Source organism: Pistacia vera, unplaced genomic scaffold, assembly GCF_008641045.1.
Source record: "Pistacia vera cultivar Batoury unplaced genomic scaffold, PisVer_v2 Contig478, whole genome shotgun sequence".
In the NCBI taxonomy this organism is placed as follows: domain Eukaryota; kingdom Viridiplantae; phylum Streptophyta; class Magnoliopsida; order Sapindales; family Anacardiaceae; genus Pistacia; species Pistacia vera.
The window spans coordinates 918,521-935,542 of record NW_022196310.1 but is presented as its reverse complement, the minus strand read 5'-3'; the positions used below and the strand labels follow the sequence as shown (position 1 = coordinate 935,542).

Sequence of the window (17,022 nt, the reverse complement as noted above, 5' to 3'; positions counted from 1 at the left end):
AGATAAAGCAAAGGAAGAAAGAAAAGCTGGTCTCTCATGTGGCTGCTTTTTCTTGAGTTGAATAGCACAATGTCCAATTGAGAGAAAAAAAAAATACCAAATCATGAAACAATGAAAAGATGTTTCGGGTTTTTCAACCTCTGCTTTTCAAATTTGAATGCTCTTGTTACTGTAAGTATGGTTGCAGATTTTGCAATAAAGTGAGACTCTGGAAATGACTGGCTAAAATGTGGCAGATATTACAAAGTGTATCTAAACAAAGAACAAAAAAGTGGTAATTAAACATGTAGATCCCATAAAAAGAAGAAAATTTACTACAGCAACCAATTTAAGTGGTTAAGTTGTACTGACATAGATGTATAAATACATGTCCCTGGGTACCTCCATTTCTGAAACACTTCAGTAGTTTCCTGAATTGTGGCAGAACGTTAGTAATGACAGAGTAGTCAGAATCAGGCATCATCAAATTTAGACAGCAAAATATTTTCCTCAGAGNAAGTTTTAAAGGGGCCCAGACTTCAAGCCGAATGAACCTTCTGTACAATATTATACTATTGTCAACTTGCTCTTAGTTTTCTAAGATTATAAATTAAAACAAACCAATGAATCTCACTAACCACTATTTATTATTGTTTCTGTGCTGACTGCTTGCCATTACTATATTCTAAAGAAAAAAAAAAAAAAAAAAAAAGTAAAAATACAGTCAATCCGAACTGCATCAACATGGCACGAATTAAGTAGTATTGAAGTATTAAATTAGAATATATATTTTATGGCAACATATTGTCCCTTTCTATTTTGTTAGAAAGAAGACAGGCACTTCCCTCTTGAGACAGGTGGAAGTCAATATGTCACTGAAACCTAATCTTCTCTGTCAACTAATCCCATATATCAACTTCAACTGATTAAAGAAATGGGTTTTCTGAAAGAGACAACACTTAATCTACAAAGGCAAATTTATAACAACTGAAAAATGCGTCACAAAAGATGAACTAACAAATAAGGTAAAAAAGCTTGACAACTATAAGCTAACAGAATTAAGTGTTTGTATCGTAGAGTGGAAAAGAATATTGCAGCTCAGATTATACAGTAATTGATCATAAATAGAATGTTTTGTGAAAATTGTGATGAAATGGTATGGTCATTTTTCAGCCCTGACATAAACCCGACAAAAAAAAAAAGTATACTAAGATGCTTTAGCATGAAAAGGAACGAAACCAAAACTTTGTGGGACTAATCAGTCTAATCAGATAAAGCAAAGGAAGAAAGAAAAGCTGGTCTCTCATGTGGCTGCTTTTTCTTCAGTTGAATAGCACAATGTCCAATTGAGAGAAAAAAAAAATACCAAATCATGAAACAATAAAAAGATGTTTCGGGTTTTTCAACCTCTGCTTTTCAAATTTGAATGCTCTTGTTACTGCAAGTATGGTTGCAGATTTTGCAATAAAGTGAGACTCTGGAAATGACTGGCTAATGTGTGGCAGATATTACAAAGTGTATCTAAACAAAGAACAAAAAAGTGGTAATTAAACATGTAGATCCCATAAAAAGAAGAAAATTTACTACAGCAACCAATTTAAGTGGTTAAGTTGTACTGACATAGATGTATAAATACATGTCCCTGGGTATCTCCATTTCTGAAACACTTCAGTAGTTTCCTGAATTGTGGCAGAACGTTAGTAATGACAGAGTAGTCAGAATCAGGCATCATCAAATTTAGACAGCAAAATATTTTCCTCAGAGTAATTGTCACTGAGTTTTCCAGCAGCATAGTCTATAAGTTTAATGAGATCTTCAACAGTAGAAATCAAATAACTGTAGCCCTCGAGGTCGACCATCAAAGATTTCTTCATGTCACAACTCCATTTTTCTAGCTTGTGTATCATTCCATACATTTTGGAAAAGCCCATGCACAGTTTAAGAAACTCAGGATCATCTAAAGTTTCCCTCAAATCCACAAAGAATTTACAATTTCCTGATGGAATAACTACACACTTCATTTTCAGTGCAATCTTCCGTATGGATAGAAGGTTCAAAGCTAAGTGCTGAGCTATTGGGGATGAGCTCCGCATTGGATTCTTGGAGTCTCTAAGTAGTTGGAAAAGTTGGACCACATTGAGTAAGGTGAAGCGTGATACAAATGTGAAGAAATCATTAAAGTTCATTCCTGCGAAAGATATTCAATCAGAATACAATATATGGTTTATTAAAAGAATCCTTCCTAATCCTAAATTACAACTAGCACTATAACATGTTCATAGTCATAGAGTTAGTGGTCACTTAATTATCATTAACAAGAAGGAAGTTTAGAACAAATCTCTAACCCAAGGGAATTTTGCTTTCCCACCAAAATGATAGAAAACCACAAACTTGAATAAGAGGAAATCAAATGGACATTAAAAACTATGTTGTAATCCTATTAAATAACCTTTTCTGTGCATCAAACAGGCTGGTTTCAGCTTGGAAAACTTTCTAATCAGGTTTTAATGAGGAGAATTATTTGGTATCATGAAAGCCAGATGTACTCAGATCAACTGAATTGGCACACGTTTGCAACTATTCAATAGGACATCTATTATATACATACTGGATAATGTAGTCCTTCAAGATTAACCCATACCTGTGTTAGCTGCAAGATTACGTTGGCATAGACCTTCAAAATCATCACAGATGTCCCTGAGGTCCTCTATGTACTCCTTGGCCTCGTTATAGTCCCTCAATAATAAATCCCACTGAAAGAAAGATGAAATTCATTAAAAAGTAATTCAATTATATAAACCCCTAGTGCTCCCTACATTTTTGCTTTTCATGGGCTAATCTTACTTCGAGAATTACTTGGATGCAGTTTCACTTACCACCCAAGAAAGGTTATAGGCATTGAACCAATTGTGGTTTATGGATATTGTATCTTCCTGGAAGCATAACAAATATGTGTTAAATTGGAAATGTAGCCATTCACCACGCATAAACAATTTACAGAATGATAAGAGATACAAATAAACGTTCTAATATCCAAATGCTGTAAAGATCAGAGGCTAACAATGAGATAGAAGTTGGACAAAACACAATGCTCGATACACTGACATTGGATAAATCTCATAACCATTTTTTACTTCTCTTTCCTGTTCAATTTTATTTTTAACATTAGAGACATTTAATTAGATTATTCAGTCAAATCAGATGATAAACTTCAGTTCAACTAATACTAGCATCCTTTTCTTAATGAAAAAGTCACAAAGCACTGGAAAAGCTATATTTCTAGTTCATATTCAAAAGAAGGCAAAAGAATGAAGAATACCAGATTTTGAACTTGATGATACCACCCACTAGGAACAAAGATGATTTCATTTTCTTCTTGAGTGCACTCCAACCAGATAGCCTGCAAAATGACATGACCATACAAACACATAAAACCAAGTATATGCGACTAGAAGTTACAAATACAAGTTGAAGATCTAGAATGGTGACCTACCTTCTTAAAACCAGGAAAGTTAGTTTCACTAACATCGTCAAAGATATCATATACGCAGTTTTTCAAATTCCTGAATCAAAATATAAAGCCAAGTTAGCCAACAGAGTTAAGGAAATAGAACAAGTAGAAAGTAATTTATTATAACATCAATATGTGGATTAAGAATCCAAAAATACCATCTAAATGCAAATAAAATTGACATAATATTTAGAAAATGAATAAAGTGGACATGTGGTAGAAACTCGTTTCCCCATCCTGTTTTTTTACATGGAGTGGCTATAGTTAGCTGTTCGAAGGAAACATGCCCAAAGAACAAGTCATAAGAACATTATAGAGTAGGAATAATGACAAAGTCGGGAATATGTTCATTGCTGGAATTTGGATATCAATGTAGAGGATAACTAGGCATCTGTTATTGTAATCTATCCCATAAACATGTACAGGTTCCAATACGTGCAACACAGGAACTTCATACAAAGCATGAAGATGGCTGTTTCTCTTCTGGTTCTATTCTTTTAAAAATATAGAAAAATAAAAACTTCTCTTCTGGTGGTTTGACACTCTCGTTTAACATTATAACCAATTATCTTCATTTTCATGTTACAAAAAGGTTAAATAATACATTTAACAACATTTGTCTATTTCCAGAACAAGGCCAAGTTAAATTAGCAAATGGAGATCTATTCATATATCTACAAGGCAAAAAGATTATAAATACCTATCAAACACAAGATGACATTGAGAAGGAGGCAAAAATATCCATTTTTTCTTTCCGCATACATTTGCTGACCAACTATAAGATCTGAAAACATCAGCATGAAGAGGAGTCCAAGATCCTGCAATAAAAATGAAATTTGGCAGTTTTCTCACACTAAGAACACAAGCAAACAAAGCACAACCAGTGTAAATGTTGAATGCCAAAACAAATTAAATGTATCCATATCTAACAAGGAAAAAATAGGCTTCACAATATCTACCCTCAAACCTTTTGCTCCCATATAAACAAAACGATAGTCAGAGCAACTTATTTCATTATCCTTTTGATAAGTATCAGGATCCTTATGCATACGATAATTGTCCAGATATAGATTGAGCCAATCATCACAAAAGATCAGCGGGGTTCTGTACGCTAAATATTCTTGATACTCCTGACAATCAGATTAAAGAGGATAAGAAAACCAGTGAGAAAGTTAAGCCAGTAAGCCACTAATATTTTGACATATTCACCTAGATACGTTAATGACTAGAGGTAAGTGACACCCTCTCTGTTGATCTGATCCCATGTTAAATAATTAATTTATTAATTTAACCCTTCCCTAATGAAAAACAAATAAGACAATATAAGATCTGATGAAATAACAGACGAAACTGCTTTGAACATATAAAAATGTCTCTGAATCCCACACAAAACATCAACTTAAAAACAACACATTTCAACCCCTTCCATGTTAAAATCACAGTCTTGCATCACTATGATATCTATCTCAGTCTATAAAAAAGAAAAACATTTGAAAGGCATGGTGGTTATCTCATAAGAAACTAAACAAATTTTATTTATTTTTATATTAGATCTCAGACTTAACACTTTGTCTTCTATATCTTTGAGGCTGACAAGTCCGTTCTTAAGATGATAGCTCATCAAAACCTTGGCTTTCTACAAACATCTATAACAGGTGTGAACCCGTCAAGTATGCCATACAGCAAGTTAACACCAATTGCAGTCTGCAGGCAATCTACCATTCCACTAAATCATATTGATATAAAGGCTACCAATTTGAAAAGCAATAAGTAATCAGTTATACAACTAAAGGAACTAATTTGAACTCTCACCTTGACAAAATGCCAGTCTTTCAAATACAGCACGGACATGCCATTAGCCTCACTGGTCGAACTATCACTAATCTCCTTAGTAGAATTCTCAAGCCAGTGCTTCACAAACTCCGAAACAGACATCTCTACTCTCTTCTGATCCGTGAACTCTCTAGTACCACAATCCGCAACCTTCAAGTATCAAAATATCACATAACATTAAAGTATAAAACGCAGTAAATTTTAGTTAGTCCAATTTAACTCAGGAAGACAGTAGCAGATAAAGAAAACCTCATTAGATTATATACTCTGTTATCAACTCTTAGTAATGAAATATTAAGCAACAAAAGACAATTACAAAGGTATAATTGAATATGCAAGGAAATAAAACCTGAACTTTGGATTCTCCAAAATGGGTAGAGAAGAATTGAAGATTAGGATGACCATTAGGAGTGACCCAGTCTTTGCAAGCTCTCCAATCATCCATTAAACCTGTTAACACTACTGGCTGGTTCTTTACCAAATATCTCTCAACAAACTCACTGTAACTCAGCTCTTTCCCGTTCACTTTCTCTACTTGCCCCCCGATCTTGACACCCATTGCTTTTCTCGTTCAGGCTACAGAATTTTGATCGAAAATATAAACACGAGCGACGGTTATAGAAGTCATATTTTCAGGTCTGCAGCTGACATAAAAACGACATGCCGGTTTCTAGTTATTGAAAAACGACTTGCCGTTTAAGTAGGAAGAGTGAGGTGGAGAGATTATGAATACATAGGAAACGGCAAAAAGTTGTTCAATCAAGAGCTAAAACGACAGGTCGTTTTATGTGGCACCCGCCGACGCTACGTGGCTGCATGTAATTGACTAAACGACAAGTGTCCGAATGAAACATGGGTCCTTGCTCTGTTCTACTTCCGAAATCCAAACAATCTCTTATATAAACCGCCAAGCCCACACCGATCGCTTACTTTATCAGCTGTAAGTTTTGATTTAGAAGAATCCAATTACAGAAAGAGAGAAAGAAACTTGGAAGCTTAAGAAAATCAAAATTCAAAAGCAATGGCTGATCCTAGTGCCCAACCATCTTCTTCTTCAAACCCGTACGTATTAGATTTTTTATTTTGTCTTTTCTGTTCCAAATTTATTTATGCCTTCCTGGAATTTTGTGAGTATCGGTTTTACCTTGTCTTGTGAAAGTTTAGATTTTATTTGAAGTAATCAGTGTTATACATAATTTGTTGATTCGAGGGTGTTAAGCTCTGTTTTTATTTGTTCTGGGGTTAGGTTAGGGTTTTAGGGAATATCTGTTTGAATTATATAAATTTTGCGTTTCTTTAACATGGGTTGATCAGTAGAAGTGTGAACTTTTTCATCTTAAAAGCTATATGTTGAATGCTGTGTTCCTCTTCCATGGCGGTTTTTTTTTTTAAATTTTAATTATTACTTCTTCCTAATAGGAAAAGTGATAAGAAAGATTTTTCCACCGCAATCCTGGAGCGCAAGAAGTCTCCCAACCGTCTTGTTGTTGATGAAGCTGTCAATGATGACAATTCTGTGATTTCCATGCACCCTACGACCATGGAAAAGCTTCAGTTTTTTCGAGGAGACACTGTTTTGATTAAGGTAGCTTTATCCTTCTAGTTAGCTGCTAAGAGGGGGTGTTCTTTTGAGAATTTATAATGCTCTTTTTGTTATGCAGGGAAAGAAAAGAAAAGACACTGTTTGCATTGTTCTTGCTGATGAACAATGTGAAGAACCAAAAGTGAGAATGAACAAAGTTGTACGTTCTAATCTTAGAGTTCGCCTTGGAGATGTCGTATCTGTTCATCAGTGCCCTGATGTGAAATATGGGAGACGGGTTCATATCCTTCCCATTGATGATACAATTGAGGGTGTAACTGGCAACTTATTTGATGCATATTTAAAGCGTAAGTGTCATTCTTTATTCATCACTAACAGTCTCATTCTATCCTGTTTTTATTAATTATTTCTTCCTGTTTCAACAGCATACTTCTTGGAATCTTACCGGCCTGTGAGAAAGGGTGACTTTTTCCTGGTCAGGGGCGGAATGCGAAGTGTTGAGTTTAAAGTAATTGAGGCGGACCCTGGGGAGTACTGTGTTGTTGCACCAGATACTGAAATCTTCTGTGAAGGGGAACCCATCAAACGTGAGGATGAGGAGAGGTTAAATGAAATAGGCTATGATGATGTCGGCGGTGTTAGGAAGCAAATGGCTCAAATTCGTGAGCTTGTAGAACTTCCTCTCAGACACCCTCAGCTCTTCAAATCAATTGGTGTGAAACCCCCAAAGGGAATCTTGCTTTACGGGCCACCTGGTTCTGGAAAAACCTTGATTGCAAGAGCTGTTGCTAATGAGACAGGTGCTTTCTTCTTTTTGATTAATGGACCTGAAATAATGTCAAAGTTGGCTGGTGAGAGTGAAAGCAACTTGAGGAAGGCATTTGAAGAAGCAGAAAAGAATGCCCCAGCGATCATATTTATTGATGAATTAGATTCCATAGCTCCAAAGAGGGAAAAGACACATGGTGAAGTGGAGAGGCGTATAGTGTCCCAGCTTCTAACTCTAATGGATGGCCTTAAGTCCCGGGTTCATGTGATTGTTATGGGAGCCACAAATAGGCCAAATAGCATTGATCCTGCTTTGAGGAGATTTGGGAGATTTGATCGAGAGATTGACATAGGTGTTCCTGATGAAGTTGGAAGATTGGAAGTTCTCCGAATCCACACAAGAAACATGAAGCTTGCTGAAGATGTAGGACTCTTATCTGCTTCATCTCATTGTCTTTTATAAATCATTTTATGTCTTTTTTCTTTAGTATAGTCACATTCTTATTTGATGGCATGTTTTAGGTTGATCTTGAAAGAGTTGCAAGAGATACCCATGGTTATGTGGGAGCAGATCTTGCTGCTCTCTGTACTGAATCGGCCCTTCAGTGTATCCGGGAGAAAATGGATGTCATTGACTTAGAGGATGAGACAATTGATGCTGAGGTGTTGAATTCAATGGCTGTAACTAACGAACACTTCCTAACTGCATTGGGGATCTCAAACCCATCAGCCTTGCGTGAAACTGTAAGTTTTTTTTTTCTTCTTTTTTGTCATAATGTACCTAATTAATGCAAATCGGTGTTGTTTGGCCTTCAATGACCTTTTTGGTTGTCAGAAGAGAAAATACTCTGGTTGAATAATCTTTTTGAGAAAGTTTTTAACTTGTGGAAAAATATGTGCAATCACATTTACAAAATACTAGTTTTTAATGGAAGTTGTTAGCGCTTTTATAATCTGCTTGCAGTGCATGGTTTTATGCATTTATCTGTCAAGTCATTATATTAATGTTAGGATCCCACATTGGAAGGAAAAGGGGTGGGCATGTGGGTTATAAGAGCTTGGGCACCCTCCCTTGGCAAATTGGTTTTCCAAGGAGAGTTCTACCCAAGCTCATGAAAGACTCATGGCTCAACCCAATTGTTTGAGTTGTTGGGGTGGGTTCCTATTAATTGGTATCAGAGCCAGGTTCCTACGCCCACGTGGACGTCGCCTACATGGTGGAACGTTAGGATCCCACATTGGAAGGGAAAGGGGTGGCATGTGGGTTATAAGGGCTTGGACACCCTCCCTTGGCAAGCTGGTTTTCTAAGGAGAGTTCTACCCAAGCCCATGAAAGACCCATGACCCAACCCAATTGTTTGAGTTGTTGGGGTGGGTTCCTATCATATTCTTACCTAAAAATATCTTTGTCATGTCTTTCTGATTGATTTTTCTGGCATATTTTTTAGAACTACTAAATGATTGCTGAGAATAACAAATGCATATTCTTGATTTGTAGGTTGTGGAGGTTCCTAATGTCTCATGGGAGGATATTGGTGGGTTGGAAAATGTTAAGAGAGAGCTTCAAGAGGTTTGTAATTTGTCCCCAAGTTAATATTATCTTTATGAATAAGTTTTATATGCAGACTAGTTTTCCCCTTGTTTTTATTTTATCCACTCGTCATATTTCTCTCATGTGACTAATATTTTGGGGGCAGACTGTACAATATCCAGTGGAGCATCCTGAGAAATTTGAGAAATTTGGCATGTCACCTTCTAAGGGTGTTCTCTTCTATGGACCTCCTGGCTGTGGTAAAACCCTTCTTGCAAAAGCTATTGCCAATGAGTGTCAGGCTAACTTCATAAGTGTCAAAGGACCTGAGTTGCTAACAATGTGGTTTGGAGAAAGTGAAGCAAATGTACGGGAGATTTTTGACAAAGCGCGGCAGTCAGCTCCATGTGTACTATTCTTTGATGAACTCGATTCTATTGCTACGCAGGTACATATCTGTCTTGGCCTTCGACAAATGGTGCACCTAATCTAGTTGTGATTCTCCACCCTATTTCCCTCTGAATGCTTACAGCAACACAGAATTCATTAGTCACTTTTTTTCTTCTATTAACTGTTCTGAATGACATTTATGTTTGGCTTTTCGTCCAACTTTCAGCGTGGAAGTTCTGTTGGAGATGCTGGTGGTGCTGCTGATAGAGTCTTGAATCAACTACTGACTGAAATGGATGGGATGACAGCGAAAAAAACAGTTTTCATCATAGGTGCTACCAACAGGCCAGACATTATTGACCCAGCATTGCTCAGGCCTGGACGTCTGGACCAATTAATTTATATTCCTCTGCCAGATGAGGCTTCCCGTCTTCAGATATTTAAAGCATGTTTGCGAAAGTCGCCTGTCTCTCGTGATGTTGACTTAGTAGCTCTTGCACGTTATACCCATGGTTTTAGTGGTGCAGATATTACTGAAATATGTCAGCGTGCCTGCAAATATGCTATAAGAGAAAATATTGAGAAGGTAAGAGAATTTCTCTTTTTTTGAAGCATGTACTCATGGTTCACCAAAATTATATTTCGAACCTGTTCTTTTTACTCGTTTCAATTCCTCAATTCGTATCTGATTTGTGATCTTTGGGAATGACAGGATATTGAGAGGGAGAGGAGGAAGAGTGAGAATCCTGAGGCCATGGAAGAAGATGATATTGATGATGTCCCTGAGATTAAAGCGGCACACTTTGAGGAGTCAATGAAGTATGCACGCCGGAGTGTCAGTGATGCAGACATCCGGAAGTATCAGCTCTTTGCACAGACTTTACAGCAATCTCGTGGAATTGGATCCGAGTTCCGGTTTCCCGATCGAACAGCGAATGCTGCCACAGGTGCTTCAGACACATTCTCTACAGTTACTGCTGCTGCAGATGATGATGATCTTTATAACTGAACTAACACCCTTGTGACATCAAGATACTGCAGCATATAGAAGTAGGGCAGAAGATAGATATACTGCCATGAGAACACATGTTTATTTTGCTTAGTAATTTTCGGATCTGGTGCTTTATTTTCCATTTTATCGTCATTTAAGTAGTTTCTCATATAAGATCCAGTGTGGATAGATATGGAATCGAGTTTTGATGTGTGAGGAAGGCTTTAACATCGTTGTATAATATCTATACATATAGACATATTTATATATATGATTTTGGACTTGGTATGGCGTTTCTTCTGTCATTATGTTGGGTAAAAGAAACCTTTATGACTTTGGTGGGAATTTATTAGCCGATGAATTAGTAGTTTTCTTGTTTCTTTACCGGTTATTTACGAGCAGTGGTTATTTACAAGCAGTATTTAAGTCTTATTTTTGCAACTTTGGCTGTGTCGTATATAGACTGAATCCATGGAGGGTACCAATAATGAAAGGATGAGATATATAGCTGTGGTGCTAGTTGTTTGATAATGAGATGTGGTCTGTCCAGCCAGACGTAACAATAGTCTAATTAAGAAACACATTGATGTTTGCTCATTCCCTAATGTCATCATGAGCATTAATGCTTCTTCATCAGTTGTTTAAATGTCATCACCAAAACTAAGCGTTGGTGTTCTTCATCTTGCCGGGAAAATAACATGCTAATTTCTTTGTTCAATTATAAGAATTCCATGTAAAATTATTTGCACCTATTTAACAGTTTCTAGTGCTAACTGTACTGATACATTGGTTGATATTGAAAGGGATAAGGACGGTTTAGTTTTTAGGGCGTTGGATGGGCATTGCGTGGGTTGATTCCTGTATGTTTTATGTCGATCTTTCACGTGGGGGGAGGGGCCTTTGATGGCTCCATGGAAGTTTCTTCTGATCCTTTAAATTAAAAATGAACGATGGTGATGGAAACCCAATCATTACACACATTTCCCCATAGCCATACATCCATTCCTTTCCCTTTCTCTTTCATGTCCATTCAAGCAACAGTTGGCTGTTTCACCTCCTTTTTCAATTGAAAATGCCATTTGCTTTTGACATTAAAATTAAGCAACTTATAGTTTCAGAAATAATAGCTCCAGGCACTGCCAATAATAAACTCAACTTGCTATACATTGATGTTGCCATCTTGTCATCGGTTGATCCTTGCTACCTTTTTACAAATACCTAATCATCACCATGCCCTTTATAACTCCTCCTATTCCTAACAAACAATTTATATTAGAATAATTAAAATTTTAAATTTTCATCATTACTCCATAATAATGACACAGTTATTGCTTTCTTGAGATATAACTAGCTGATGAAGAAGATGAATAAGCAAGAGAGCAATGAGAAGATCCTTGAACCAGCAACAATTGCTCCGGGGTCACTGAAGATGTTGGAGCTTGATCCATCTTTTTTGAAACATTGCTGGTGTGCTTGTGGGCCTCGCTTCCTGTGGCAGGTTCTTGTCGAATTTCCCTTAATAATGCCGCCACATCTTTCATCGTCGGACGATCTTCTCCACGATTGCTAGTACAGAGCAAGGCGATTCCTAATGCTTGNTCCTGAGATATAACTAGCTGATGAAGAAGATGACTAAGCAAGAGAGCAATGAGAAGATCCTTGAACCAGCAACAATTGCGCCGGGGTAACTGAAGATGTTGGAGCTTGATCCATCTTTTTTGAAACATTGCTGGTGGGCTTGTGGGCCTCGCTTCCTGTGGGAGGTTCTTGTCGAATTTCCCTTAATAATGCCGCCACATCTTTCATCGTCGGACGATCTTCTCCACGATTGCTAGTACAGAGCAAGGCGATTCCTAATGCTTGCAGCATTTCTTGTACCTGAGTGTCTGGATAGCCTTGTAGTTTAGGATCAAGAATTTCAACTGGGTCTTTTTTGCTCTTTAGATGGTCTCGAACCCATTGTATTACGTGTTGCCCATCAGGGAATGATGGATCCACCGGTTTTTTCCCAGTTATGATCTCTAAAAGCACTACTCCATAGCTATACACATCGCTTTTTTCACTGATTTTCATCATGTTGGCATATTCTGCAAGAATCATTGAGCAACAATCAAACAAACCTAAGAAATAGTTATAATATAATTACGCATTTGTCTTATCCCCGAGATTAGAGATCTAATGCCACGTAATGATACCAAATTGGAAAGCTTAGCTTCATGTCAAATAAAAAACGTGTTAGCTGAACCAAGTAAATTAGTTCATACACCAAAATGAAAATCATATAACCAACTGGTTTAACTGTCACTACCATTACTGTTATTAAAAAAGAACCGTAATGATAATAAATCACTATGAAAACGATGGCTGAAAAGTGAAAATGAAAACTCACCCGGGGCAATGTAGCCGTAGGACCCAGCGAATTGTGGGTTCGCCGAAAATGAACCTCCGTTATCATCCTCAACCAATCTCGCTAACCCAAAATCCGCCAAACACGACTCGTATCGCTCCCCTAACAAAATATTGTGCACTTTCACGTCTCGGTGCAAGATTGCCGGTACGCAGTCGTGATGTAAGTAACTTAGCCCCTCGGCCACACCCAATGCTATCTTGAACCGTGTGTCCCACTCCAATGGTCCACCGCACTCCCCGTCGTGTAACAGCGCGCCTAATGTCCCGTTTGTCATGTAGTCGTAGAATAACAGTTTTGTTTTTCTGTTGGCTCCCCACCCCAATAGTCTAACGATATTTCGGTGTCGGATTCTTGCCAATGTGGCAATCTCGGACGAAAATGCCCCTGTGGATATTTTATCCGATGCCCGAAACCTTTTGACTGCAACCGTTAATCCTGAAGGAAGAGTCACTTTGTAAACGACACCGGTTCGGCCGCGGCCAACGATGTTTCCAGCTGTAAGGCTTTTTACTACGTCAGTAATTGACAAGTCGAGTTTGTTGTACAGTGTCAGCTCCCAAGGTGGGCCCAATTCCACGTCCTCATCACCATCGTTGTCGCGGGACCCAACAAAGCCCCGCAATGTCGGTCCCATGATGATGTAAAGCGCCGCCAGAAGCAGCGCACACGCGGCGCAAAGAAGTACCACCATGGCGACACTCGCTGCCGTCGCGTGTTTGGACGCGCTACCATTTCTGTCTGAAGAGGAATCGGCGCACTGGTTGCCTGAGAAGCAGAGTGCAGGGTTTCCTTCGAGGACGCTGAGCGGCAGCTTTGCGAAGAATGGCGTGTCCGGCACGCGCCCCGAAAGGGTGTTGTGCGAGACATTAAGCACTACGAGATTTTCCAACTCCGCCAGAAAATGAAGGTCACCAGTCAGCTGATTGTGCGATATGTCGAGAACCCCGAGCTTGTCCAACCCCGCAAGTTCTGAAGGAATCTCGCCGGAAAGCTGGTTGCAGCTCAGATTGAGAGCAATTTCAAGGGCCGGAATCTTCCCCAGACTCGCCGGGATGCTCCCTGAAAGCTGGTTACTACCAAGGTCTAGTAACTGTAGCTTTACACACGAACCGAGTTGACTCGGGATGGAACCTGATAACCTGTTCTTACTCAAAACGAGTTTGGTGAGTGAACTCAGCGATCCGAGATTCGGACTCAATGTCCCTTCAATCAAGTTATCCGAAAAATCAACAAATTGCAATGAAACAAGCTGACTTAAACTTGTCGGCAAGTTTCCAGCAATCGAATTTGAATGCAAGTCAAGAAAAGTCAAATTCCCGCACCCAGATAGTTCTCCCGGTATTATTCCGGTCAACCGGTTCCAGCCGATATCTAAGAAGTTCAAATTCTTCAAATTCCCCGTCTCCGGAGGAATGAATCCTGTCAACTTATTATTACTGGCACGGAAACGAATCAAAGACGAGCAGTTTCCAATCTCTGACGGGATAACACCAGAGAGATTGTTGGAGAGAAGTAAGAGTTTGTTGAGTTTCTTAAGCTGGAAGATTCCTCCGGGAATGGGACCCGTTAATCCGTTTTGAGAAAAATCAATGGCTTCCAGGTTTTGGCAGTTGGAAATGGAGGGAGGTATCTCACCTTCAAGCTTGTTGCGCCAGAGAAATAGAAGAGTTAAATTTGATAAATTGCCCAACTCAGAAGGAATAGCACCTGTTATCTGATTGTTGTCCAGCTCGATGTGAGTGAGCTTCCGACAGTTTCCAATTTGAGCCGGAATTTCGCCCGAGAGTTGATTGACACTGAGTTGGAGTTCCTGCAATTCGGTGAGATTGCCAAATGATTGGGGCATGCTTCCGGTTAATGAATTCATCGACACGTCGATTATAACTAATTGATTGCAGTTGCCAAGCTCTGGAGGAATGACTCCAACGAGGTTGTTTTGCCAGAGAAACAAGCTGACAAGATTTTTAAGTTTGCCGAGTTTGCTGGGTATTGATCCAGTAAGGGAGTTTTCGTATAAGTAAAGGTATTGAAGCTCAGTGCAATCACCTATTTCTGGTGGGATTTGGCCTGAAAGAAGAGCTGTGTAGATGGCAATTGTTTGGAGTTTTTTCAGAAGGCCAAGGCTCGGTGGAAGGAAGCCTGAAATGCTCGTTTCTGCAAGGCCTATCATTACCAAATTGGTGCAGTTACCAATTTCTTCTGGCAATGAGCCTCCAAGGTTCTTGTTTCCACCGGCTCTAATCGCTTCAAGATTCTTCAATTTCCCGATTGAACTTGGAATTCCATCGCTGAGTTGATTGTCATACAATATTAGCTGCTTTAAGCTCGTGAGGTTCCCAATTTGAACTGGGATGGCACCCTTGAGTTGATTGGAGTTGAGATGGAGTTCTTCAATGTTCATCAAGCTGCAAATCTCACTTGGGATTTCGCCGGTTAAGGCATTTTCACTCAAGTCTAGGTAATTCAATTGTGTAAGAGAAGCAATCTGTTTTGGGATGGAACCAGTGAGATTCGCTCCGGATAGAACGAACTTATTCAAGGTCAATAACGAGGTGAAATTAGAGGGAACGTTTCCGAACAAGTCAACGTACCGCAAATTCAATTCCACAACATCATTGTTGAAGTTGCAAAGAACTCCAAACCACCCACATGGAGTTTCATCATGGGAATTCCAATTACTTAACTCATGGAGGGCTCCCTTCCAGGTTCCCTTCCATGAAAGAAGAGCTTCACCTTGTTGATTAACGGCGAGAGGTGTGAAAGGGAAGTGAAATAAAATGGAAAAACAAAGGATTAGAGAAGAGAAAAGGGTCCATGGATATACAGGCATTACAGCCATCCTAAGCTACAAACTCCAATGAGAAGAACAACACAAAACGAGACGGAGGGAGGGAGGGAGGGAGGAATTGAGGGAGCCTAGGGAAGGACAAATACAATAACAATAAGAGAAAGCAAATCATGTCTGGTGGGCTATGAGTATTATATTTAAAAATAAAAATAAAAATGTAAAACGTATAAACTAATGTGAAAGAAACCCAGAATCTCCGGATCCAAGAAACAGCTAGGCCATGGTGTTTGTGCAGAGAGAAATGGAACTTTAGATGGGGTGTTTTAAACATTTGTTTATGGTGAAGAAGAAGGGATGGTGGGAAAGGAGCAGATTTAACTGTTTTTTTAATTTGAATGTGTAGAAAAGAGAGAAGGATGGGTGGTGGCCTGGTGGGTAAGTGACTTTTGTCTGCAATTTCTTTTTTTTTTTTTCTTTTTTTTTTTTTTCAGTCTCTTTATCTGGCCATGTGTTTCGCCCTGGATTTTCTTTTGGATTTTTCTTAGAAACAAACACAACAAACACACTAAATATATAAATTTACTAGTTTGCCACTACTCATTTGCTGATATTACTAGTTGCTCCTTGTCCTTGTTTGCCCAAATCCCAATTACTATCAAGGAATCTGTGTTTATATTATTAATATTTCAAATGGTGGATTTGCTAACTGGGCTATGAAATTTGATTAGTTTTCAGTTATATATCATAAGATTATTTATAATAAGTTTTGAGGAATTATTCATCGTAAAGCTGCATTTGACAAATTGAATTTAAAAAAGTCCAAAACTCCCTTTTAAAGACATTTTTACACACAAATAGATTGCAAGCAAAAGAATAAAGCTGCAGTAGGAGGCAGAGGCAGGGTAGTAGCTCTGTCACGTATTGATTGGGGAGGTATTTGGATCCAAATTCTTAAGTACATATTCATATCCAAAACAAACCAGACCTAGTCCTTATTCAGATTCAGATCTAAATCAAATTTTCTTATTATTAATGAAATGGACCCATATGTATATGAATGAATCCCATTTGTTTGATTGTTAGATTGATCTATGACAAAGTCCTTTGTACATGTACATGAATTCGTTTCATAGTTTATTTATTTGAATCTTAAACACCACCAATCAAATTCTGTACATAGACATAGACATTTGAAATGAAAAATCAAATATTAATAGCACCATGGCAAAATCCCATTAAATAAAAGGGCATCACGTGATGTCCTGCTAAACAATATGA

General features: G+C 38.3%; 3 protein-coding genes across 4 annotated transcripts; 1 reads left to right on the top strand and 2 right to left on the bottom strand.

Moving 5' to 3' along the window:
- Positions 1 to 387: 387 nt before the first annotated feature.
- Positions 388 to 5,904, bottom strand: LOC116146470 (2-oxoglutarate and iron-dependent oxygenase JMJD4). 2 transcript variants are annotated; one of them, XM_031431881.1, is made up of 10 exons: positions 5,673 to 5,904; positions 5,303 to 5,473; positions 4,458 to 4,620; positions 4,191 to 4,308; positions 3,473 to 3,542; positions 3,299 to 3,379; positions 2,856 to 2,912; positions 2,621 to 2,732; positions 1,737 to 2,167; positions 388 to 488 (listed from the first exon to the last, which is right to left on the bottom strand). In XM_031431881.1, the coding sequence occupies exons 1-10, from the start codon at positions 5,880 to 5,882 to the stop codon at positions 453 to 455; spliced, it is 1,449 nt and encodes a 482-aa protein (XP_031287741.1). In that variant the 5' UTR covers positions 5,883 to 5,904; the 3' UTR covers positions 388 to 452. The 2 variants fall into 2 exon arrangements, with proteins under 2 accessions (XP_031287741.1, XP_031287740.1); XM_031431880.1 differs by lacking the exon at positions 388 to 488 and having other exon boundaries at positions 1,393 to 2,167.
- A 326-nt stretch (positions 5,905 to 6,230) lies between these two features.
- LOC116146450 (cell division cycle protein 48 homolog) lies at positions 6,231 to 10,834 on the top strand. Its single transcript, XM_031431841.1, has 9 exons — positions 6,231 to 6,385; positions 6,743 to 6,908; positions 6,985 to 7,213; positions 7,292 to 8,058; positions 8,157 to 8,378; positions 9,133 to 9,204; positions 9,332 to 9,613; positions 9,782 to 10,141; positions 10,268 to 10,834. Exons 1-9 carry the CDS (start codon positions 6,345 to 6,347, stop codon positions 10,562 to 10,564), a joined length of 2,436 nt encoding a protein of 811 aa, XP_031287701.1. The 5' UTR covers positions 6,231 to 6,344; the 3' UTR covers positions 10,565 to 10,834.
- Positions 10,835 to 11,411: 577 nt separating this feature from the next.
- Positions 11,412 to 16,134, bottom strand: LOC116146497 (LRR receptor-like serine/threonine-protein kinase). The gene is made up of 3 exons (XM_031431911.1): positions 12,936 to 16,134; positions 12,204 to 12,633; positions 11,412 to 11,941 (listed from the first exon to the last, which is right to left on the bottom strand). The coding sequence occupies exons 1-3, from the start codon at positions 15,793 to 15,795 to the stop codon at positions 11,872 to 11,874; spliced, it is 3,360 nt and encodes a 1,119-aa protein (XP_031287771.1). The 5' UTR covers positions 15,796 to 16,134; the 3' UTR covers positions 11,412 to 11,871.
- Positions 16,135 to 17,022: the final 888 nt, after the last annotated feature.

Excerpts from the sequence above, each read along its gene's own strand:
- LOC116146450 (XM_031431841.1), top strand. The coding sequence starts at position 6,345 with ATGGCTGATCCTAGTGCCCAACCATCTTCTTCTTCAAACCC. Across the intron at positions 6,386-6,742 it reads CCATCTTCTTCTTCAAACCC|GAAAAGTGATAAGAAAGATT; the intron begins GTACGTATTAGA and ends TCTTCCTAATAG. Across the intron at positions 7,214-7,291 it reads ATTTGATGCATATTTAAAGC|CATACTTCTTGGAATCTTAC; the intron begins GTAAGTGTCATT and ends CTGTTTCAACAG.
- LOC116146470 (XM_031431881.1), bottom strand. The coding sequence starts at position 5,882 with ATGGGTGTCAAGATCGGGGGGCAAGTAGAGAAAGTGAACGGGAAAGAG. Across the intron at positions 4,309-4,457 it reads TGTTTATATGGGAGCAAAAG|GATCTTGGACTCCTCTTCAT; the intron begins GTTTGAGGGTAG and ends TTTTTATTGCAG. Across the intron at positions 2,168-2,620 it reads TAATCTTGCAGCTAACACAG|GAATGAACTTTAATGATTTC; the intron begins GTATGGGTTAAT and ends TATCTTTCGCAG.
- LOC116146497 (XM_031431911.1), bottom strand. The coding sequence starts at position 15,795 with ATGGCTGTAATGCCTGTATATCCATGGACCCTTTTCTCTTCTCTAATC. Across the intron at positions 12,634-12,935 it reads CTACGGCTACATTGCCCCGG|AATATGCCAACATGATGAAA; the intron begins GTGAGTTTTCAT and ends TGATTCTTGCAG. Across the intron at positions 11,942-12,203 it reads CAATTGTTGCTGGTTCAAGG|AGGATCTTCTCATTGCTCTC; the intron begins ATCTTCTCATTG and ends GTTGCTGGTTCA.